This window comes from Plectropomus leopardus, chromosome 20 (genome assembly GCF_008729295.1).
Source record: "Plectropomus leopardus isolate mb chromosome 20, YSFRI_Pleo_2.0, whole genome shotgun sequence".
Classification (NCBI taxonomy): Eukaryota; Metazoa; Chordata; class Actinopteri; order Perciformes; family Serranidae; genus Plectropomus; species Plectropomus leopardus.
In genome coordinates, this window is record NC_056482.1 from 7370707 (window position 1) to 7396822 (window position 26116).

At 39.3% G+C, this 26116-nt stretch overlaps 1 protein-coding gene across 1 annotated transcript in view; it reads left to right on the forward strand.

Annotated features, from left to right (window-relative positions):
* lamc3 (laminin, gamma 3) overlaps positions 1–25495 on the forward strand; it is a 139608-nt gene extending 114113 nt beyond the window's left edge. Inside the window, exons 15-28 of the mRNA XM_042509210.1 lie at positions 1118–1271; positions 1366–1508; positions 1658–1836; positions 9439–9619; positions 10664–10908; positions 13539–13615; positions 13948–14082; positions 17365–17584; positions 18051–18197; positions 19603–19705; positions 20520–20722; positions 22042–22182; positions 22295–22394; positions 22884–25495. Of these exons, the coding sequence (XP_042365144.1) occupies positions 1118–1271; positions 1366–1508; positions 1658–1836; positions 9439–9619; positions 10664–10908; positions 13539–13615; positions 13948–14082; positions 17365–17584; positions 18051–18197; positions 19603–19705; positions 20520–20722; positions 22042–22182; positions 22295–22394; positions 22884–23146 (2291 nt within the window). The 3' untranslated portion in view covers positions 23147–25495. The remainder of the gene's footprint in view (positions 1–1117; positions 1272–1365; positions 1509–1657; positions 1837–9438; positions 9620–10663; positions 10909–13538; positions 13616–13947; positions 14083–17364; positions 17585–18050; positions 18198–19602; positions 19706–20519; positions 20723–22041; positions 22183–22294; positions 22395–22883) is intronic.
* Positions 25496–26116: the final 621 nt, after the last annotated feature.

Genomic DNA, 26116 nt, shown 5'->3' on the forward strand with positions numbered 1-26116 from the left:
AGTTAGAAGGCTGTTTTCACATTCATCTCCTGAAGGAGGAAAGTTTCTCTGCGCTCACTTTAAATCTGAGTATAAAGAAATGCTTCACCTGCAAAAAAGACCATTTGTAAATCAATTACTCACCGCCCACTTACCATGAATTTTTGAAGAAAACCAAAAAATCCCAAAAAAGGGAAACATTCTTAGTGAATTAAAGTCATTGGGGTCCAAAAAAACCTTTGCCAATGAGTTCAAATCATAATGTTTAAGCCAACATAGACTGGAAAGATGAGACATGGATTAGTCTGCACAAGTTGTGAGACTGTTTATAAATTGATGTTTTGATATAGTTTTACTGTTGTTAATCGCAGACCCCGTTTATTTCAAGTCATGTAAAATGTGCACCGTTTTGGATTCTCCGTTCACCATGGAGGCACGTGCGAAAAAAGTTTTCCACAGGAAAAAGGTAGAGTGATTAATTGATATATAAATGGTCATTTTGCCCAGTATGCCCAGTCTCAAAATTCAGACGTTATGATTGTTTCTGCTCTTGATAAGTAGAGTCAAGAAATACTCAAATAGACAAATTCCATTTGGGACTTTGTGGCCTTGAGTTTAGCTTTTACAGGAACACAGAAAATGGTGCATTCAGATGGACTCGACTAATCAATTCTAGACTTCAGCTCTGTCAAGTGTAGCACTCTTGAGTCATGAAAGGCAAAAGCTTAAAATGGGATGAACAAATGGCCGTGAGGCAGAAAGATACCAAAAAGGAGAGAGAAGAAAAAGAGGGTCTTTGGGTTGGGAGAATTAAAAAAGGTGTAATTGAAGGAAACATTGAAATAAAGCTACAAAGGCAGACAGAGACCCACAGAGTCATAGCTGTGATGTCTTCATCATCTGACTTTCTTATATCACTGCAGTCTACCTGCACACTGGGTGCAACTTTTGTAAAGAACAGTGTCAAGGAGAGATCCACAATCCTCCCTGGTGCTGTCTATCATTTTCTTCAGTTTTACCTTCAAGCACTCTGGAATCAAATTGATAAAAGTCCTCCATGCAACATTGGAGCAGTTAAGTTTAAGTTTTATATTTTTTAAAATTTCAATAATGAAAATTGTTTATTTGTTTCCTGTAGCCTGCAGCTGTAATTCTGCCGGAACCTTTGGGCATGTAAATGAATGCCACCCTCAGACAGGAAATTGCCTTTGCCTCGGTCATGTGTCCGGACGGGATTGCAGTTATTGTGAAGTCGGCTTCTTCAACCTCCAGCCAGGTGTAGGATGTGAAAGGTATTGATATCAAAGTGAAATTCAAGGTGGATTTGTTGACTATCTGAGTTTGCGAACTGAATCTTTTATGAACACATTTTTCTGCTTTCCTCAGGTGCAAGTGCAACCCCATTGGCTCATCGTCCATCGCGTGTCATCCAATCACAGGGCAGTGTGTGTGTCGTGCAGGAGTGGAGGGGAGGCTGTGTGATTCTTGCCGTGTGGGCTTCTTTGGATTCTCATCACGAGGTTGCAGAGGTGCAGGACTTTACTTCAGGCATTACAACTGCACTGTGTGCCGTCCTCTAATCCTCTAATACAGAGCACACATGAAGGCATTCCTAACTGTCCAAATGTTTACCTCTGCTTCCCCCGTCTTCCTCCTGCCATCCTCTGTCCTCTCCCAGCCTGTAACTGTGACCCAATGGGCTCCATTTCCATGCAGTGTCACAGTAACGGTACCTGCCACTGTCGCCAGGGCTTCGTGGGTTATAAGTGTGACAAATGTGAGCTGAACTATTTCCACAACAGAGCCACACACCAGTGTGAGGAGTGCCCAGTTTGCTATGGTCTTGTGAAGAAACAGGTGAGTTCATGGTTGTGATTGATTGTGTATGTTTATTTGTGAACCACCATTTGGGAAAATTTTCTAACTGTGAGCACAGTGGCTTTAAATCAGCAGTTACTGAGTTTTTTGGAAGGCAAAACAAGAACAAGCTTTGGAACTAATAAACCATTTTAGTCAATTCACTTGTTACCAAACTACTTCCTATTCAAACATGCAGCAGATACAAACAGCAGCAAGTTATGTACTTACACAGTAATTACATAAACTTAACAATTTGCTGAACAGCAAAAGTAATTAGGTAAATAACTTGTTACCATAACCCTTGAAACCCGAGCAAATTGGCTTGATTGACTCCAAAAACATGGATAGAAGGGTGATGAGCACCTTAACAAGGACAGAGCCAAAAATTTAGCAAAAAAAAAAAAGTAAGAAGTTGCAAGAATATTACCCCAAAACATACAAGAATATATATATATATATATATATATAAAATCTGTAACATGTTTTGAATATATTATTAAAATAATAAATATAGTTTCTGAACACCCTTTTTGGATAATTTTCTTGTATGTATTGCTCTCTCTCTTTTAAACATTAATTTTCAGGTTGTTTTCTCAATATCTTTATAAAATTCCTTGCAAGTTTTCTACTGTCTTTTTCCCATGTTTCTGAAGAGAATGAAACCTATTCTGAGGTTTTAAAGGTCCGAATACTTGTGAAAGGTGCTTGATTGCAGCACAAGACAAACCGAAGTCAGTCCAGGTTTCAAAGGGTTGATTTTAGTATCCAGTCCAGCTTGAACAAAGGCGCTCCTTAACACCTTCCAAAGCTTCCACAACCCCACATCACATCTTCTGTATTTACTGTAACATGTACAGCTTGAAAAAGGGGACCTCGTGTTTTAACAAGCCCACAGTTTGAAGGCACAGTTTAATGTCAGCCTCGGTCACTGCACACAGCGGCACTCCAAAAGCCCAGAGTGTACAGTAAGGTTTTGCTGAAAGCAGCCACCTTATGAGCCTAAAATGTGGTGAGAGGTAAGAGGCAAAGCAAGGCAGCTTTATTTGAACATTTCATACAACAGGGCATTTTAAAGTTCTTTACAGAGCAATAAAAACATAATAAAGGATACAGATTTACAATAAAAATTTAAAGAGATTAAATATAAAAGATAAAATTAAGAGAGCACCAAAACAGTAAAGTTGTGAGCCAGAAAACATAAACAAGCTGAAAGAAGCCAAAAAAGCTCAAAATAGCTGAGGAGAGCTGAGTCTGGTGTTAACACTCAGTATCACTACAGATGACTTGTTTCACATACAAGTAGACATGGCATACATTATTGATATAGAAATATTGACCACTTTTCACCTTGCATTAAAAAACATCTTGTTTCCAGATTTTATCTAGCAATGCTTTAACCTGGTGCTCATAAAGCATGTGTCTCAAGTGTCCACTAGTTATGTCAAAAATGTTGCTTTATCGTTACATATTGATTCTGAATATTTGAAACCGATTGCATTGGTGCTACTTTCTCACTTCTCGCTAACAATGAGTTGACACTCACACTGTTGTTGTCCTCCCTGTTGCTCCGCCTCCTCTCACTCACTCTTCTCAGTTTAATCCAATTAAATTCAAAGGGCTTAATTAGCATGGAAAAAATAAGTTCTAAAGAAAGTGTGAAAAAACGAAACATGTACGTACAATGAGTAGAGATCTGGAAGAAAGAAATGTGAGAAAAAATTAAATTTAATGCCCTCAATGTCAAGTTTTGCCCGTGGAAAAAATTGGCATGGCATAGACTATCGATATTTTTCAATGTGCTGTGTCAAAATTAGTTATTCTAGTGTCATAATAACACTAGTGTCCACAATGAGATCCAATTAAGATCCATTTAAGCTGTCCAAGTCTGAAACTGACTGCTTTCTTGCTGGTTTGGAACAATCACGCACAATTAGGTATTTCTGCCCATGTGGATTGAGAAATCAGTTGCGTCTCCACTTGCATTAAGTGTGGTCACAGTTTGTCTCTGACCCATCAATAGAGGTGATTTAGGCGATCAGATCACTATTTAGTCCTCAATGCATTTTGGGTGCATTTTCACCTGGGGCCAGCTGCATAACACTGTGTAGATTCATGACTATAACTGCGTCTACACACGCAAGCAGATGTTTTCTTCAGATTTTTAAAGCCAAACATGTGCCTGATTCTTTTATATAAATTTCATAAATTAGTGATAACTGTGGAGCTGGGTGCACATATAGAGCCTCATTTACACGTCTACAGTTATAAATGTTATAAATAGTTGCAGAAATACCCTTAAACATCCATATTGATACTACTTACCACTAATTCATCACATTTCTGTAAGCCATCATCTCTGTAAAATCCCAATCATCACTTATATTAAACATCAGAAGAATGATCAGTGATTCTTACATATCGTGTGGAAACTGACTTTATGAAATGCTTCACAGGACTTCATCACTCATAAATGATTTAAAATTAATTTAATAAGTGCGCCTTTGATTGACATTTCACAGAATGTAAGCTCAGTGAAATTGGCAAACAGCATAAAAAAATGTTGTTCATCTCAATTCATATTAAATCTCCTGGATTTTCACCCCACATTTTCCTTTATAAATACCAGTTTATGTGTGGGAAAAGGTATACACATGGTTTTACTGCCTACACATTAATATTATTATTACTATTAAGAATATTTCAGTGCAAGGTGTAAAGCTGCTTTTAGGTGTAACTAGTGTAGCAGATGGTGCTGGCAGAGCATCTATTGACAACACCATTTCCTCAGATTTGAGACATGTTTGGTGAATGTTTAGTATTTTTTTTTTCTTAATAAGTGAGTGAGTGAATGTTTGATCGCTGAGCAAAAATTGTAAACTGATCTTATGTTGATCAGCTAATGGATTCATTATTTTGATTATTAATGTAAAGCTTTGAATGCAGAGGCATGCAGCCGTCCAATAGATAGAGCAAGGTTCAGTAATTCTATCTGAGATTTGATGAAGGGAGAATGCAGCATTTGACAAAATATTCCATTCAAGTCAAGTGTCAGTGTGACTACTGCTTGAGTAAATATACTTATGCCCCTGCTTTGAATCTTTATTCGCTTCATTGTTCTCCACTGTTCCTTTCCGTGTTTATTAATGTGTGTTTCCTGCAAATATCCATATAAAGCTTTTGCACACCATCTTGGCGCTCGCTATCGTGTTATGAGGTGCAATTTGTTCTCGAAATAGCACAGCCCCCCTCCCCTGTGCACCCCGCCTTTGTCGACCCTCCTGACAGCCATATGGTTCCTTTGTATTTGTAGATTGCAAGTAAACAGTAGATGTGCAGCGAAACAGAAAGAGACATTTGCCCTAATGATCTCCTGTGCAGCTTCTTTCTGTCCCTTTAGATTTGTTGCAACCCACGTCTGCATGCTAAGGTGCCCCGTCCCCGGATTCGCCTCCTGAAGCCAATCCAATACCACCGACACGTCCTGTCTCTTTTTTTTTTTCGTACATATTCTTGTTCCAGCCTAAAGTGGCTGTGTGTTCTCTCTGGACCTACTTGTACCTGTGTGAATGCACGCCGTGATTTCCACTGTGTTAGCAATTCAGTGAACATCCCAAGCCTTGTCTGTTCTGAACACCTGCAATTACTCCTCAGTCTCCCCCAGCTCTCCTTTTCTGCCTCTCCCAGCCTCTATCTTTCGGCTCACATTTTTGCCCTGGCTCTCTCACACACACACACACACACACACACACACACACACTGAGAGAGCAAGGAAAGTGCAAAGAGAGGAAGGTTGGAAAAGATAGAGATGTGTGATCGATGATCGAGAAAGATATTAAAAAGACACTGGCAAAATAAAGAATGGGGTGAAATACTGAGAAAGATATATGGTACTTGTTCAAAGGCAGAGGAGGACAGTATTATAAAGCATATTGTGCCTGCTGTTAAAATGAACTGCAATGAAGATTTTAACCCCTTGGCTGCTAACTAATGTGATTGGCAAACACAGATATTTTCTCTACCACCTAAGCGTGCAAATTTGTCACCTTTTGGCACAGTTTTGAATACAATACAGACTCATGTAGATGTTTGAAAAGGTTGGGGAGGGGGGGGGCGTCACGGGGAGCAAACAAGGTCAATTTTTGTCCACCTGCATGGTAAGAATCTCTTACAGTAGCGTTATAATAACTTTACCTTGTTTATACAACCATATGTCAAGCTTTGGACTGTTATTTAGCCTGACTGGGTTGACTTATTTTGCCAAAGCAAACACAAGCCAGTTTTTCCACACACCACTGGTATAAAATTTCCCCATAAGCAATAAACTCAGTGTCTCTAATTTTAGCAGCCAGAGGCAGGGTTAAGCAAGGATTATAAATCAAACAACTCCTGATAAGGTTGCTCAGATTGAATGGCCATTCACACCCATTATTGGCAAATATTGGCACTCAAGTAGTTTGAAGGCCAGGTCAAAAGAGCAGATCAGTAACTCTCTCTGATAATGCTACATTGTGAACAATGAGAGCCACTTAACATTAGCTCTACGTAGCAAAGGAACCAACAGCTGGAGGAGGTTGGATTGAGCTACACTGTAGTACGTTCACGCTCTCTTTGCTAAAAATGAGTATTGGGCGAAAGTAAATTATAATGTTCCCATGATGTGTTCAAACATAGCCTTTTAAAATTTTGTTTTTGGTAAGAAACTTGAATAATTACAGTTTTTTTGAAGGAGATACTTGTCGATGCTTTCACAGCAATATAAGATAGACATTAGATGATATATATAGTAAAAGGCTTTTGAAGTGGTTATTAAAAAGACCTGTTTAAAATGTGAAAGTTAGTTTTTTGACTTGTGTATAGCAGCTGAGCCTAAAGTTAAAGTCGCAGAAGGGCCGTGGCACCCAGTAGCTTAGTTAGTTGAGCAGGCGCTCATGCACAGAGGCTGTGTCCTTGCCACAGCGTCTGCGGCTTCGATTCCTTTGCTACATGTCATCTGCTCTCTCTCTCTCTCTCTCTCTCTCTCTCCCCCTCTCCCCCTCTCTCGCTTGAGTTGTCCTGTCCATAGAAGGCCAAAAGTTTATCTTTAAAAAAGTCACTTAGGGGCTGCTTAGACAGGCCACTAATTGACGCGCTCGCCTGCCATAACTGACTGCTGTTCGTCTTGTGAAAAGTCCTACTTCTTCTTCTTGACTTTGATGCATTGTTTATTAAAATAAGATAATCCTTTATTAGTCCCACAGTGGGGACATTTGCGGTGTTGCAGCAGCTATTAGGTGGCAAGGGGTACATTAATGCGGTATTCGCTCTCTACAGCTGATGCATTGTGGTCTTTAATGAAACATGCAAGAACCCACAAATCTGTGTCTATAAACATCCAAAAAAAATATTTCACTAGTAAGATTAGAAGCTAACACCTGGCTTGACATGGCCTGGCATTGTTGGAAAAAAAAAACTTTATATACTCCTCCGTCTTGCAACAGCCATCCCTGAATGAATAGTTCTTACAAATACTGACAGACACTCATGACCCCTATAGGACAGGTTACCATCCCACATAGACTTTACACCAAGACTGGCTCTTATGAAATGACTAAATGACTTTAAAACAGGTCCATTTTTTATTTTTTTTTATTATTTGTTTTTTTGTGAACAACTTTTTTATTAGTTCATATTGACAGACCAAACTGAAAATAAGTGTACACATATGGATACATGTAGTAACACTGATTTTGTTTAAAATATAATAATTAAACTTAAATTAATTCATGTTGTATAATGTACACAGAAGTACCTAACATGCACACCGTATGCAAACATGTCTATCCATATATACCTCAACTTAATTTCATATGCACATAGATACACCTGCACCTGAGTATATCAACAACACAAACAACTAGATCCACATACTTATACACATTACATGATCATATGCCACATGTGTGTATATGCACATACACGCATGCATGGGCACATGCACATCCAAATATCAACAATTGGTGCTTTTATAATCCTTTATACTTCATTTCCCTCCCTAGTGAGTGATCCACCCCCCACCCACCTGCCCACAGTTTACCCCTCCCTTCTTCAAGCAAGTGCTTTCACAATTAAAAGGGCTTCTGACCAGGACCTTGTCACCATGAGACTGTGCAACAGAAAGCTCTAAGGTCAGAATGTCTAACAACAGGTACCACCAGTGGTTTAAAGATAGTGTGTGTGGTGGCTTCCACTGTACTATCAGGATTTTCTTTGCGGCAGTTAGGCCAGAAAGCCAAGTTCTTTTTTCATGAACATACATAGGGACCTGAAAATTATCATTTAGCAAACATAGTAGAGGGCAACATGGAATTTCCTTGTTAAGAATTTCTGAGAAAGATTCAGTGACCTAGGACCAAAAAGACTGTACCTCGGAGCATTCCCAAAACATATGTGTAAAGGTACCAATGTAACCTTGTGAACAAAATTGGCATAGGGGAGATGGCTCTAACTTGATCCGGTATCTAATTACTGGCGTTAAATAAGTTCTATGTACACATCTTATGTGAATAGTTTGGTGATTAGGATTTTTTGAAGCTAGTTTAACATTATCATTATTCCAATACACTTTTCCAAGATTTTTATTTTTATTATTGTTTTTTTTGAAAAAATAAAGATTTCAAAATAAGCCACAACAAAAAAACATTGGTACTAGCTAGCGGCCAAATTTTTTATTTTAAACATCAAAATTGGTCGCAATCGGTGTATGCCAAATATGAATTAAAAAAGATTACATTTAGCTAAATGTAACCAATGTTGCTTGTGATGTAGTTAGATAGACTGATTGTTAAAGTAGTATCATTATGTTGCCTAAAAAAAGGGCAAATGCCAAGCTCACTGAAAACAACAGAAGTTGAATTGTAATCACCTTGAATGTTTTTTGTAGTTGTAGTTGCTGATAAAACTCATATCTATGCCCTGTCTTTTAGTTAATTAGTTAGCTCATTCTCTGCTGGATGTCCACATTTTCATAGCTGATAATTTAAAAGAAAAATCTTTTTAGAGGGCTTGCGTCTTTGCCACCTTTTTCCCTCCTGATGAGTTTGAACCAGTCATGACCACATGTACAGCACGGGCAACATGCCTCCTATTTGAGAGAAGAAGAAAATTGCAGCAAGATTAAAGGCTCTTTTTGTATTGCTCCGCACCATTTAACTTCCAGGGTCGACAAATTGGTGCCAATCACAGCACCTTTATTCCATTTTCAGACCTGGACTTCCATTCGATGAGAGGTCTAATCCAGTTATCTGCTGAAATGCTTTTCTCCGGCCACATGCTACACAGAGAACAGTGCAAGTGGTTGCGGATATGAAAACCGTGTTTTGTCCTTATCCCGTTGTTGGTATTCATTTATTCATTGCTTTTGTTGAAAAACTACATTTTGATGTCACTGTGTAGCAAGAATCAAAAGTCCTGTCTCAATCCCCGGGTCTGAATAAATAAATACAGGATGGATGGATATATGTTTTGTTGTGCTAGTTGTCGTCTGTGTTTTATTGGTCTCAGGAAAAAAAAAATCTGTATTCTCATTGACACCGTCATTGATAAATCTGGATGCTATTACAGGCGGAAAAGCTGAGGACTCGCCTGCAGGATTTGGAGAAGCTGCTGGCTCACTTTGATTGCCGAGGTAGATTTGGGAAGCAGCACCACCTGCTTAAGTATCACATGGCCCGGCTTTATGAGCATGAGCACCAGAGGGAGGATACTCTACCCAATGCTCTGGAGGATTTTCTGGCCTTCCAAGGTAACAGCAGCCAAGAAGCTGAGATAATTCCACTTGGCCTGTCACTCCTCTTAATGCCTCCTATGTTGGTCATGTCGGAGACACTTGGCAGCCTTTTGCTTTGTGGAATTATGCACCATTGTAACAACTGTGTCACATTTTGGCTGGGAGATGATAACATGCCATATCAGTACACACGAAACCAGCAAGCATGGCTAAGAAATTTGACATGAAACCGCCCGCGGCGTTGTGCGAACACGCTGTCTTCTCAGTGTGACACTGCTACAGATACAATACAACAAAGCGATTAAATCGGGATGCAGGCAACAATACAAACCTCTCCCAATTACTTAAACACAATGCTGATATATCCTCATTATCTTTGGAGGGGGAAAGGGCTTACAGGCTCAGCTGCACAGGCCAAATGGAGACAAATCATAACAATATAGAACAAGGCGCTGTGTGACCAACTTAATCACTATTTATATGACAGGCGGTGCATCTCTAATCCCTGGTTTATTATGATTATAGTTGCAATCACGATAACAGTTGTCTAACAACCCCCATCCCAACACCCACATACTTACACACACATACACACATATAGACACCAGCCGTGCTCTTTTACAACACTGGGTGGCCCAATAATGATTTAATGAGTATGTGGGAGCGACAGGCTCACGGCGCGGGCACGCAGAGGCCAAACAGCACACACTGGTGCACGCACACACTTGTTATCTCTTGTTTTATATGACGCAAAGTCAAAGAGACAAGTCACAAAAAAATGAAGCGACAAACATCCAGACATATTGTGCTAATTGGACTAGAAATTCTGCTGCTGAATGCAAAGTGTGACAAAAGTGTTAACATCTGGATAGAATTCCTTGTGTGTTTTTTTCTCTTTTTTTGACTACGAACTGTTAAGACAGGAAGGGTGAGTGTCTCGGTAAATGAGAGGTGTCTTAAAATGCAGCGCTCCAGCTACAAAGAGAAGCAAGACTGATGTTCTTAGTGAAATAATTTGTGAAAGACTTAATTTTTGCTTTGTGCCGTTTGCTTTTCCAGAAGCGCGGGAGGCCTTCATAAAACAATTTTCCTTGCTGGAAGCTTCCACGGGCACACTCTTAGCCCAGCTGCATGGCATTACATCGACTTTGAACTGCAGCATCAGCATGACAGAGGAAGAGGGGAAGGAGAGGAGGAAGGATAAAGGGAGCGGGGGCGTGTGTGAGACCTTCACAGGGACGACGCTTGTGGTCAGGGCGTCTCAGAGGCAGCTAAAACAGGCGACGCTGGACCTGGATAACATGGTAGGCGACTCAAGCGCATCCTGTCTTCAACATTATGTTAATGGTCCCATAGTTAGTTTATATTTCAGGTATTTCTTTGCATAAATTGCTGAGGGAAGCAATGGAAGTGTTTACTCAGTGCACAAGCTTGCTGATATTGTATGTAACACGATTGATTTTTTCTGTCCTTATTATGGGATGCTTCAGTTTACTGCTCTTTGTGGAGCTCCTCTGTATAGATCCGCAAAGATCCCCCAAAGCAAAACAATATTTCTCGCACCTCCACCACCGCTTATTCCTCCCTGTGCCTGGCAAATACCTGCCTCCAAAGGAAAATCCAAAAAATGTTTGATGGACGCTAAAATTAACAACTTTTTCACGGCCCCGCCTCACGACACTTTGTGAGAATCTATTATGGATACTGCTGCCGTGTTATTTAGGTTTCTGGGAGATGAGAGAGAGCTTGTTTTTCCAATATATAACTCTCTATTTCTGTGTCTGTGTGTGCGCAGACACACTGTACCCTCCGCAGCCCTTATCACTCGGGTAAGCCTGAAGCGGCAGCAATTTAATTCCATATTAATAAGCAGAGCAGCCACCCAAAATGAAGAGAGAGAAAAAAATGCAAGAGTGTCAATTGTTGATTCAGTTTTCCCATTTTTATTTGCATTTTCTCAAATTAAATGTCACTCGGGGAAGCATTCTGCATTTGACTGTATACACATTACATTTATCAGGACAAAACTTGAGGGGATTTATTTTGCACATGCCCCTGCTTTGAACCTTTGTGAATACTTGAGTGTTGAGGTTCGTTAGATGAGTTTCATTATTTGCAGAGTTATAGAAAGGCACAGGCCACAGTTCGGAGCTGGCCCGTGACTGCAGACCACGAAAGCTATCTAAATCATGCAAAACATACTGCTACTATAACATATATGTATTCAAAAATATGCACCCAGATTAAAAAGAAATAGTTCAGACTTTTTGAAGTGGGGCTGTATGAGATACTTGTTCTTTGTCAGTGTATCACATAAAGTTGTGATGCAAGTTGGCATGCTTCAAGATTGGAGAATTTTTGTTCATTTTTTAAAATGTGAAAATGCTTAATTCAGTGTTTTTATAAAATTAAACCACCTGGTTCATTTGTCTTGAAGAGGAAAACAGTGAACACTGAGGGAATCAAAGCCAGCTGAAGTTTCAGCTGGTTGCAATCTGCAGTCCTCACCACTAGACGCCACCAAATCCCTTACACACTGTTCCTTTAAAAGAAAGCCTACCTAAAAATATTTTGTATTGAAAGTGGACATTTTACAGAGAATATTTTCACTGCTTTACCTTTCTTGCAGACAACTCTTTCCTTTGGCAGAACATTTTCTTATGCATATGAAGCTGCAGATCAGCTGTTTGGGTCAGAAAATGCTGTCATCACTCTCTGTATTTTGTTGTCTCTTCCATAAACTGCTGAAAATGCGACCTGAACAGCTGACCTGCAGCAGAATACAGTGTGTGGCACAACTGTGTTTATGTGTAGGAATACAAAAGTTCTAAGGTTAAGAAAATGTAGCGTCAAAGAAAAGGGGCTCTCTGATGGTAAGGTAAAGCAGTGAAAACATCTTTTAATATAGTGTCCATTAAGACTGATATTCACTGACAGTTTACTGAATGACAAAGGCCCAGGTTACCAAAGTGCCCCACCCCCCCGGCCTTCAACTGCAAAATGCCACTCAAAAAGTAAGACAAACGAGACACAAAATGACCACAAAGTAACATAAAATGACTACAAAAAGATGAAAGCAGCACAAAAGGTGCAAAACAGCAGCAAAACGAAAAACAAAGACTCATAACAAGACCTAAAATGACAGCAAAAAGGGGAAAAATAACCACAAAGAGATACAAAATGAAGAGACACTGTATGAATACAAAGCGACACATAGCAACCACAAAGAGAAGCAAGGTGACCACAAAGAGACACAAAACCAAAGAGAAGTACATAACAAACACAATGAGAACAAAAACAAAAAGAGGCAAAACACCAAGAAAGTTGGTATGCCCCTGTGTAGCAAAAACACGTCTGCACCCAGGGGCTTGTTTTCTTTCTTTATTTTTTTAAATTTGTTTTAATGGCTAAAATATGTTTTGCTGGCGGTTGACATCTACTGTATGTAATAGGCTATGGATACATATGTCATACAGCCCCAATTCAAAAAATCCTTTAATAAAAGCTTTCAAACAGAGCCAAAATTGTCTTTTACTTTATTTTATTTTATTTAACTCTGTATAACCTTTACTTAACTAGAAATAGCCCTGGAGATTAAATATATCTTTTTCAAGACATACAACAACAAATGTTACAGACAGACAACATGGAATAGATAATAAAAAATCAAAACAAACAACTCCAAAACAAATACTATAAAGCACGAAAAGAGTACAAAATAAAGTTACTAAAAGGAGGTTCTAAAAAGTTAATAGATACTGTAACTAAACCATAAAAAAGTAGGAAAAAAACTCTCCGGTCAGCCATAGTGTGAAAAATACCTAAACATGAGGTCTGATATGAGGAGTATTGTTTAATGAAAGTTTGAGCTCTCTTTAAAACCAGACATTTATTTCTGCTAAGTGCTCCTCTTTCCCTCTCTACCGATTTTCAGATCATTCCCTTTGAGTTGGTGTCAGGACCCAACAATTGGAACATTATGGTCAATGAGTCACAGGCCCTAATGAAAAGGTAAGTCCAGTTAAGTGACCAATTACATATAAAAAGACCTCTATAGTCATACGTGGATTTCCTGACGCCTTGCTTCCTGCTTTAAGCTTGCCACTGACATTGTGGTTAGGCCACTGTGAATCGATGCCCTCGGCCAACTCGAAGTACACAGCGTTATTATGTGGTAGTTACAGAAATCTGGACTGGAGAGCCAGTGAGGGGAAGTCGTTGATGCTAAAATCCATTTCAGCTCTCCTCAGGCAGTTGTAGTGGTCTTTTATTCTATGTTTCTCACTTTCTCCTCCTTTCACTTTGTACTCCTCCTCTCTCTTTTTTTTCTTCATCCCTCTTAGTCACAGAGAAACGGCAGACCACATTGAGGCCATAGCCAGCAGGGCGGTAAGAGCCTCGGAGCAGACCTTTGCTCTCCTGATGGATCTACTGCAGGACAACTCCACTGAGGAGTACATCAGGAACCTAACGGAGCAGTGAGCACAATAACTAATCCAAACACACGACCACCCAGACAAGCACAGGCACAAAGAATGTCTCCCGTTCACATAAAGCATCCTGTATTGCAAAATCTCAGGCTGCATGACTCCCTCGATTATTGTGCTTTCGCAGTATATTTCTAACAAAGTGCACCTATCCCTGTAGTACAGCTCAAGGTCCTCTTCTTCACAGCGGCCCTTTTAAAGCACACTGGAGTTTAGGAGTAAGACATTTAGCCACAGGGGGACAGCTTCTCTCCACTGTAAGCCTATTGCTTTCTTGGATTTGCCGCACGCTCGCTGCATCTCCTAGCGTGTGATTGCTCTGAGGATTATCCTGAATGCCAGACAGAATGATGCAAAAAGCCCTCCGGTGGCCATGATGAGAGCAGGAAGCGGGGACCTCAAAATTGATTACCCTCTTTCTAACAGTAGTCAGCTCGGTTCAGGAGAGTTCTGTTAATCTTTGGAGCACTGCTATATGAAAGTATACTGTCTGTGTGTGCGTGTGTGTATGTATGTGTCACTTCATAGGATGTGAGCAGAGCAGTTTATGCAGAGATGGGCTGCATGAAAATGCATTTCCTACACATCTTTCCCCTTGTGTTGTACTTAAGCAAATCAGGTGCATTTTAAAGGAAGCAAGGCAATCCAGTCAGAATTTGGGGTAGGGATTTTTGCGTTGACTTGTATGTCAATATGGAAACATAAAACTATCAATAAAAATAATATTAAAAAAAAAAAAAAAAAAGAATTCAACCAACAACAAACAATAGACCTGTACCACAAGGCCCCAAATAAGAACACTATTTTTAGTTTTTTTAGAAGTGTTCGAACATTTAAGTTTACTACTCTGTGTTTTTATTCAGGAGCACTTCTTTTCAGATTCAAATTTTACATTGATAAATATAGAAGCTTGTGAAATACAAAGTATTCTTAAGGGGGACTTATTATGCTTTTCTTTGTTTTCAATCAAATTTATATATATTTGATTGAAAGTGATATAATGCTGGATGTTCACATTAAATATGGCTTTCAAATAATAAGGTAAACATATGTAGAAGTACACACCAAGAAATAATCCGCTGGTTCGGCTTTTTTTTTTTTTTTAAAGGTAACAATCAGCATGGATCTTTTTAAGTACTTCAAACTCCGGCAGTATTGTTTTTTTTTATGGTCTGACAAACCCCATTAGTACACCCAGCATGATTTGAAACCTTTAAAAGCTGAATTAAGTTCAACCAAGTTAATAACAATCAAAAAGTTGATATTTAGTAGTTTAACAATGTTATTTAGGCTATTCTAACCTGTTTATTTTTATTCATCCCTAATTTATTTAATTTTTTTAGATTGTATTTCATGTGAGCAAAAATCTCATGACCTGTTTTTTTTTTTTGTTCTACTTTGGCTCTAACATGACATCAGCTCATGACTGATTTCTTCATATGGTAATCTGCTCCGGCATGCTACTGCAAGTGTTTACCTGATGTAACACTGCTACATGTAGCTACATGCTAACTGCAGGGAAACAGGTAAACTTGGCTGCCAATGTTGGTAAACTCTCCCATTTTGTCTTATATTCCTGCTGGAACATGTCCGATTATGTTCAGAAGTTTTTATTTACTTTTTCATGAAATAAAGTGCCGCTATGCACACTCAAATACAATGCGGGATGTGGCTACATGTTACCATCAGGGAAACATATAATCTTTGTTGTTATTGTTTTTAATTTCTCCTAGATTCCAGATCATAGTCCTGCTGAAAAAATGTTCTGCTTTATAAGATTTTATTTGTGTTTTCAAGAAGTCTTGAATATAATTTAAAAAAAGCAAATAACAAGTGTACCCGCCCTGTGATCACCAGGGACATTTTTCTGCAGAATGAGTTTTTTCTTGTGTTGCTTTCAGACACCTTTTACAAGTATCAAAATCTTTACATTTAGTGATGTGTTGTTGGGTTTTTGGGTTCTTTTTCTCAAAAACATGAGAAAAACAACAATGAGCAACTTGGTGAGAAATTTAACACAAATTGCACGAAATTCGTAGATTTAGTAAATTAATTAAAAAAATTCTAGGGAAAAATGCTTAGAGAAATTTTAAATCATGTTAGAGAATTGTTATCATTTTTGAACATTTTTTCCAGGTTTGTTTGTTTTTTACTGTCTATTTCTTTTTTTTTCCAGGTAATTTTCTTGTACGTTTTTCTGATTTCTTGCTAACTTTTGTGTTATTTCTTCCTCCTTGCTCGTTGCCTTCTTCCCACATCTTTGAAAGAAATCAAACCAATTAGCTGAAGTTTCAAAGGATTAAAGAACATTTGAACAACACTTATTTCAACTGCAATGAAGTACTTTTACAGTGTTATATTGGTACTTTCACTGTACCAGACCTTTGCCATGTGAGTTATTTTTAAAGGCACTAACACAAAACTTGTAGTATTCCAGTGTCCTACCAGTCATTCTTTTTCCTCTTATCCTGTTAAGGATTACAGAGGGGTTTGAGCTATCCCAGCTGACATTGGGTAATACAGACAACCATTCACTCACACTTTCACACCTACGACCAATTTAGAGTCACCAATAAACCTAACATGCTCATCTTTGGACTGTGGGAAGAAAAAAACCATGCTGACACAAGAAGTACATGCAAATCCACACTGAAGGGCTCCAGCCGGCCGGTGGGTTCAAACCTGGAACCCTCATGCTGTGAAGCGACAATCCTAAGCACCGCATCACCTTGCCGCCCACCGAATATGTTAAATTAATTATTGTGAAAACAAATTATTTTTAACTACCCATGAGAACACCATGTGCTTGTTGCTTAACACAGGATTTGGGGAGAAAAAAAAGCTAAAGTGACACACTGTGAATTTCTGCATATCTGCTCAGTTGAGGCAAAACAGATTGTATGTCATTACAGCTGCGGAGGTGATAAAAATGGCACTTTCGTGTCTACTGCGCTTTGCCTAAAACCTCTTATGAATTCATCAGGCTTCCTCGGCAAAATGCTACCTATCTTTTAAACCCGTTTACTCACTTAGACCAAGCTGCATTGTCTGGTTCACAGAATTATATTTATTTCAACATGACAAAGCATGATGCTTTTTAAAAAAAGAAGAGTTTAACCAAAGACTGAATTCACCTAGTGATGCTCTAATGAGTCCGCATCTTTCATCATCCCAATAATAATAAATCAGATGAACAGAAAGACATCCTGATATTTAAAAAGTAGCTATTACTTTATAATTAACATTTTCTCTGCTTTCTTTCCTTCATCTCAGAATTACAGAAATGCAGCAGCAGAAGGAAAACCTGACAGCGCAGGTGAATGAAACAGTGGCCAAACAGCTGGCCCTGGAGGAGGAGGCTGCTGGTTTAAAGCTCGCCCTGGGTAACATCACATCATCCTTACATCAGCTGGCTCTGACAGATGCCAGCGTATCACCGGAGCATGACCAAACACAGCTCAACCAAACAAAACCAACCAACCACACAGCAGAGGTGAGGCTGGACAGCAGGGTACAAATGGAATTTGAAGCTTTTTTTCTCATTAGAGTCGGTTTTATAGCCGCACAAATTATATAAAAAACCATTTCAGGACATTTAACTAGGCTCATATACAGATACAAGTATCGCTTTTTGAAGAGTGGGCAGTTAACTCCACATCTTTTCTTTTTTCTTGATTTAACATTTGGCAAGCTGAGGTGGGACGCTGTGTAGGCACAGGAGAGAGGCTTCTGGCAGGATTTGCTGCTCATGGGGGTACATGTTGTTCCAGAGGAGGGTGATTAACCACTGCAGCATCTCTGAGCAGACAAAACATTGTAAAATGACACAGAAAAGGGCTAATGTGCCCTCTGTAAATGGCTGATTAAAGGCAGAATGTTTTTGTAAAAGAGATAGAGACAGCCAAATGGGATTGTTTTAATGAAAGCATTAAAGTTGTGTATTTCTGCTTCTTGTTTAGTGGGGCGAGGACCTGCTGAAACAGACAGGAGAGCTGGACCGGCAAATTCAGACCAAAGACAATCTGGTCAGTAGGATCACAGAGGAGATGGAGCCTCTCAAACAGACTGCCAATAAGACACTGGAGATGGTGGATGACATCAGTGAGGTGATTACATCTGCTGCAGCATGTGGCTCTATGTCTGCATACTTTGAAGGTCTATTGAATTTTCTTTTTTAATTCTGAAGGGTTTTTATTTTATTTTATCTATACAAGCAGCTCTATTGATGGGAATGTCTGTTGGTTGGTTGGTTCAGTGTGATACCTGCAAAATATAAGCAAGCAACATCAGACACTGACCCTTCAGAATCCTAAAAATGCACTTCTGATGCATCATGTGAACACACTGCGTAGCTATCAGCTGTCCGCTCAACATCACACTGGAGACCTTACCACTTAACAGATGAGTTGAATACTTGCTATCCTTCTACACACACTTTAAATTGTGATATTTCATGGAAATAACATACAGTATAGCCAAAAACAGGTAGGTTGTTATTAGGGATGGTCATTTACTGGAAACTTTTAGCTCCTTGCAATTTCCCTCCAACCAGCTGCCACCTTAGCTTTGGTTTGTATTTTAATCAGGAAATTTTTTATAAATAACTCTTAATTTCAACTTTACAATTCTCACTTTCAAAGCAAGCGAAGGATAACTTAAAACAGGGCTTCCGACAAAACTTACGACAAATGTAGAGCATTTTCAGTAGAAAAAAACGCAGTCAAACTGACTGTTATTGACTGTTTGACTAATGCCAGTGATAGAGATAGAGAGAGATAGTTAACATCTTCAACATTATGCAAAAGATGCACTTAAACAAAAGATGACACATTAAAAGCTAAGCCAATGCGATGAAATAGTATACACATTTACCATCCTCCTAAGAGGGCCTCGGCCATCTCTCTCCCCACCTGGTTATGAAGTGTTATGACATGTCTATAACTATATCAGTACAAATGAAATATTTGTTCTTTATTCTGCTGCTTGTTGTTATGTGCTCGCTTAATGTCTGATATCAGCCCAGCACAAGATCATATCAGGTGTTGGCAGATCTAAGAGTGTGTTGCTGAGACAGAAACAGGTTTTGAAGTTAATTTTCTTCTGATTTATCAGTCTAAAAACAATGCCATATAAGCGTCAGAAAGTTTGGGAGATATGCAGCTTGTGAAAAATGGGTCCAATATTTTATTCGGTGCTGGGCAATGTGTGGATCCATGTGACACAGTTACAGAAAATGACACTAAAGCGTGCCATCTCTGAACCGTCGCTGATTACACCTGTGAAACATCAGCGTGTGAGCATTAACACTTAAGGCGTGTTAGCATGCTAATGTTGGCATTAAACTTAAAGCGCTGCTGTGCCGGAGTTTAGCCTGACAGAGCTGCTAGCACTGTTGTCGACAATGTCAATGCTGTCCTCCCACCAGTTTGCCTTTGATATCTGTTGTTGCAAGCTTAGAATACACTTGGCTCTGCTGAGGTCATGTTTCATCCTACGTGTCTCTTTTTCAAGCTGCAAGCTCACGCTCAAGGGGCAAAGGTCATGGCTTTGTCTTCCGTGGTGGCAGGGAAAGAGGTGGAATCTGACGCCATCGCCCTTCACAGACAACTGGAGTGTGAGTCTCTTTCTATCTAACATGTTCCTCTGTGACACTCTCCTCACTGTCTGTCTTGCATTGTTGTTTTTGTGAAACGTCAAACTGAATTTCCTTACTCAAATTGAAATGTCAAGAGCAGAAACTGAAAACAAACAGAACAGACTGAAGAATTACTATAATAAATATGTCATGACCATTGTAAAGCTCTGACCTAATTGTCATGTATTGAACGCAGCAGCGGCTTACGTGAGAGACATAATGAAGTGGAATGTTTTGATCATTTTTACGCATCAATTTCATGAACTAAATGTGGGTTATTTACATTACGTGATGAGATTCTGCAGTGGTTTTGTCTCCACATGAAATAGTAAAGTAGTGGAGAATGAGCAGAAGATGAATAATGAGAGTGAGATTCAGCCAGTGGACAAGGATCTAATTGGGCTAAACTTTTTTATAATTCAGTGCAACCTTGAATCTGTCTTAAAGGCCCCGAGAAGATATTTTCTTAATCAGCTTTTTACTTTGAATAATGGGGTCCTACATGAACACAAATATATCTCCCAAAGTTAGAACACCTTTGTTTAATGCACATGAGAGAGTTTTGTATTTGCGATGTCTGCGCTCTAGGGAGGAATATGTGGCATACAACTCCATGCAACAACCAGGAATTTGCATCATTTTACCCTCGGGATGTCTTTTTCCCAACTTTAAATTTGAATGGCACTTATTTAGTCATGACTACTTAATTTTTTAAAGAAATACTTGGAATTTGCAACCAGGTTTTCGGGGCCTTTAATTCTTCTACACTGCCTTTTTCCCAATGTCCACTCAGACATGGTGAGGGAGTGGCCCCGTCAGCGGGTCCAGACCAAGGCTGCAATGAAGAAAGAGAGACCTCTGGAGGAAAAGGTTCTCGCTGATGTCAGAAAAAAGGTCTCACAGATTGAGAAGATGCTAAAACCAGCTCTGGAAAACTCCAGCCTCATAAGTAACACCACAAAGGAAGCAGAACAGACAGCACATGCTGTGGCGAAGGTGTGTGAAGACTGTTTCAGTTCGGCATTTTTTTATTTTTTGTGATATGTCTCACAAACTATTAAATGATTACCATGAAATGTGGTGCAAACATTCATATTTCCCTCCAGCAAGGATTATAATACATTTGATGGTCCCTTAAATTCTGGGCCGTTATTTATGTAATTTATCCAATATTTTTGCTGAAAACCAAAAACCCACTTTCATGGGTTTGAGTCTCGGGCTGGATAATTGATCTGTCAGTCCAGTCAGAGTTGATCAGATCGATGGACGAGAGGAGCAGCTGCTGCAGAGGCAGTGAATGCAAACTTTTGAACGGTGAATGGTTAAGTTTTGTTTTTAATGCAGCTGGCATTCTCCTCCGTCTGTGCCCAAAGTACCCTCTGTGCTCCGGGAGTGTGTTGCAATGAATAACTGAACCGTTAGCACTCCTAATGAACATTACAGCTCCAAAAGGTTGAATCAGTTTGTGGCAACAGATTTTTTTGATCATAGCAGGTCGCCACAAATAAATAATTGTGTGGAACATCCTGGACTGTTTGCCGGTAGATGAGTGGCTTCGAAGTGGCAACAACAGAAAATTTGCAGATACTGTGGGAAGCCAGGAAAGACCAGGATAAGAGCCCCAGCCCAAAAGATATCGATTTCAGGTATCATTTGACTGGGGATTTCAATATAACTTGATACCGGTATATTTTGATAGATACCTTCTTGGGGGGTTTGTTTCTTTCTTTCTTTTTTAATTTATCTATATATTTATTATTAATATTATTTTTTTTCAGCTCTTGGCTTTATTAGGATAGCTTGTAGAGTGAAATAGGGAAAAAGAGCTAATGACATGCAGCAAAGGGCCACAGGTTAAAATCAAGGCTGCGGCTGCGGCTGCGGCTGCGGCTGCGGCTGCGACTGCGGCTGCTGCATATGCTGCGAAGACACTGCCTCTGTATACAGGGCGCCCACTCTACCAGGTGAGCCACCGGGTGCCCCCAGTAGATACCTTAAAGGTATCCAGTATGTGATCTGATATCTGGCTGTAGTTAGCATGTTTAATTCCCAGCTTCTCCTGCCCACATGTCAACATGTCCTTGGGCATACTGGAATGGGATAAATGTGCAATATAAATGCAATCCATTTACAATTGCTCAACATCAGCATATTGGCATTATCATTATGAGCATATTTGCAAACTGATGTGCCTAAGTACAGCCTCACATAGCCACTAGCATGGCTGTAAAGTCAAAGTAATTCTTTGTAATTAATGAAAATATTTTTAACAGTTGGTTGTCTTTTGTCTTTTCAAAACTCTCTTTTGTGTGCAGGAATCCAAAGCCATTCTGACCCAGGCCAAACATACCAAGACTGCATCTGCTCACCTCAGCTCCCATATAGACTCTGCTTTACAACAGCTGTCTGAGCAGGAGATGCTATCTGACACCGCCAACTCCCACATCACCTCAGAGGTACCTAACACAGACATACACACATCTGAACAGCAGAATCTATGCACATTGATCCACAATTCCTGTGTGCAACTTAAAAGACTGTTTCCAGAGTAAGTCTTCTCATTTCCAGCCAGAGGTGTCTCTGACCCACGTGAAGGAAGATATGGAAGCAGCCAAGCTCCAGTTAAAGGCCTATTCTGATGCACTAACTGAGCTAATTAGCAAGATTGGTAAGTCCCTCTCTTATAGATCATATTTTACTGTGGCTCCTTTTTAGTCTTTCATATCTATAAAAAACATAAATCTTCATTATACTTTAAATGTCAGATCACTAAAGAGCTCGGTGCTTTTTAATGCCTCATTTAACATGGAAATATTTCCAGATTTTTATCCCCATGATAAAGTGAGAATACCTGCTGTTTATGGAGCCCAGCAGCATTTTTTGTGGGTAAATTTCAGCGTGTTAAAATAAGTCGGCAGTTTATTTCTGACCTATTCATTCAAACCCATTTTCTGTATAATATGTATCAATTTTTAGATTTAACTAGAAAGGCACTCTTGGAAGGATAATGACCAAATCACTGTAATAAGGTCATCGTGCCTGATTCATCATTTGAATTACTTGTGTAGGCCAGCCATTTACAAAGTACCATCTCCAAAACTTCTGATGCCTCTCTCCTCTCCCTCCATCTGTCCTCCCTCTTGCATGTCTGCACCAGATGGGAACGTGCCGCTGCAGCGCTTTGACCGGATCTTGGACGAGACAGCACGCCGCTTGAGCATGCTTCGAGGGAGCGTCGAGAGCCCGACGCTGAGCTCCAAGATCCAGAAGCTGCATTCGGCCGCTCAGGAGCAGCACAGCCGGATGTCCCTCATTGAACAGGACTTACAGGAGATCAGGGAGGAGAGAGACAGTCTCAGGGACATCGCTTTAAACCTGCCAAAGTCCTGCCCCCAGGCCACAGCAGCAGGTAAAGTCTAGATATTGGAGATGACGGGGATTGGGGCATTGATAAGACAGCTGAACAGAGAAGACTGGGAGGATTTTGTTAATAAAAGGGGCTGTGGTCATTTTTATTCTGCTTCAAAAAGTCAGTTATAGCCTTTTATATTCTTCCCTTTTCCACCTTGTCCCAAGATACAGTTCAATACACTGACACACACACATTCCCTCAAAAGCCACAGACTTCTCCACTGCCTCCCATGATTTACACCTAATCTACCTTTCTATTTTTGTTTTTTCTCCCACGTTTTTTCTCCTCCCAACAACATCAGAACTTTAATTTCACCATGAATAATAATAACCAGGCGTTCTGAACTGCTGGAGTGCCCTGTCAAGTTTAAAATAATGCTGATTTTCCATTGCAGGGGTAAAAGGTGTGTCTGAGTGCTCCTCCAGACTGACACATTCATTTACACTTGAGTTCTTTTTCATCAGCCTGGCTTAATTAACAATTAGTCCCCTTGGCCTCAGTGAGGTTCAGGTCAGGCTTCAGCAGCACACAACCTGTGTTCGGGATTCTTATGGTGTCTACCTCTCTTGTTTTTGTGGTTTCTTCTTTCTCTCTGTGTCACTATCAAATGGTCAAAGATGCTGTGTATAAGGGTCAAACTGTCTGGCTTCTGGTGACCAAAATGAGCAGCATCAATTCCAGAAAAGCTGGGACGCTGTTTCAGTCATAAATAAAAACAGAATGCAATGATGCAAATCCTTTTTTTTATATATATTCAACTGAATACAGTCCAAAGACAAGATGTTTAATGTTCATACTCAAACTTTGGGGATTCTTTTTGTAAATATACACTCATTCTTAAACTGATGTCTGCAACATGTTCTAAAAAAGTTAGGACAGAGGCATGTGTTTACCACTGTGTGACATCACCTTTTGTTTAACAGCATCCAATAAGTGTTTGGAAATTGAGGACATTAATTGTTTCAAAAAGTTTTGAAAGTGAAATTCTTTTTCCCTGAAAAAGATGAGATTGGGATGGCAGCATATGTTGCTCAAAAACCTATGTATTCATGGTGCCTTCCTCAAGATGTGTAAGTTGCCCATGCCATGGGCAACTTACAAACCCCTAACCATCTCCTGTTTTTGAAACATGTTGCAGGCATCATATTCAGAAAAAGTGTATTTTTTGCAAATTTTACAAGTTTGAACATCTAATATCGTCCATATGCACTGTATTCAGTCAGGGTTCCCACGGTCATGAAATTCCTGGAAAAATTATGGAATTAGAAAAACTTTTCTGGAAATGTTTTGATATTCACAAAATGCTTTGGAGAAGTTTTGAACATACATGTTCTGGCTTTTGTTTAAAATATGTTCATAAATATCCCAAAATATGTCTGACATTATTCATCAACATCTACATCTAGCATTTAAAATCTAGTTCTGCACTGAGTGACCATTGATTGGATCTTCAGTTTTCTATTCCCCAAGAAAGAGGCAGGGCCATGACGTTTTGCGAAGTACATGTTTTTTTTGTTGGTCTGGTCTATTGGAATATGTGGTAATATCGAACTCTTTTTATTATATTTTGGGCTTTTTTGCCTTTATTTGATAGGACAGACTGTAAGTATGAAAGGGAGAGAGAAGGAATTACATGCATCAAAGTGCCACGAGCTTAAAGCAAACCTGCAAAGACACAGCCTTGGTACATGAGGCACCCACACTATCCACTGAGCTACTGGGCGCCCGGTACTGTTGAACCCAAGAGTAAAGACAGCAAGTGCTGGCAGTTTCCTCAACCACAAATGCTCAGGTAGTGTGTGTTTGCAGGCATACCCATTTTAAACTACTAATATGAAGTAATGGAAACAGTGTGAAATATTATAGAAACATTTTGGAAATGTTTTGAAAATTCATATGTGCAAATGCACAGGAACCCTGTTCAACTGAATATTGGTCAAACAGAATTTGCAAATCATTGCATTCTGTTTCTGCTTACGTTTTACAAGGCGTCCCAACTTTTTTGGAATTGGGTTGCAAAAGCCAATGATGTTTGAACTGCGAATATGACATATACCAGAATTATGTTAGAGACACATTTTCTTTATGACTGCTGGATAACTGATCTGGAATCAGATTTACACAAATAGTCGCATCCATTTGTTGGAGTTATACATGTACTTATGGTTATTCTAACTATGTTTCTGCGTATGTAAAGCCTTCACATAAAAACCATTACACAATACTTGAAAATCATAATGCACACTTAAATGTCTCTAAGTGGACACTATTGTACAACAGTTGAAGGTGCAGTAGAAATGAAGGAGCTGCTCACAGGTGATAAAAAGCATACATTTATTGGGGATGGTTCAAGGAATGCTCCGAAAACAAAATAAATTAATTGTATGCAATCCTTGAAAAACGTTCTTGCTGTTTGTGAAGAAGTGAATTTTTCCTAGTACATTTATGTTCTGTGTGCTAAAATAGTGCTCTGTCAACCTTTGTTCGTGAGTGAGCATGACGCTGACTGGAACATTTGTTAAGGGAATGGTTTGACATTTTAGGAAACATACATATTTGCTTTTCTTTTTATGAGTTAGATAAGAGAAAATCAATATCACTCTCATGTCTGTGCATAAGAGGTGAAGCTTCATCCAGAAGACTGTTAACAGTTACTCTAAAGCTCACTAATCAACACCTTAAATCTAACTCGTTCAATCTGTATCAATACAGAAAGTGTAAAAACCACAAGCTGGTGTTTTCAAGCCAATATGCATAGATGCATTTTATTTATTTCACTTCACTGTGCTTTTATATCATTGTGAAGTCAGTTATGCTCTTTTAATTATGTGCTTTCTTTGTTGTCAAACTCATTCCAATAGCACAATTATAGTTACTTTAAAAACAACAACATGCTGTGCACACATTGGTTTACATATTGATTATAGAGCTTTACTTAGATTTTTTTATTATAACATTTGAAGGCTTTTGACACAGAG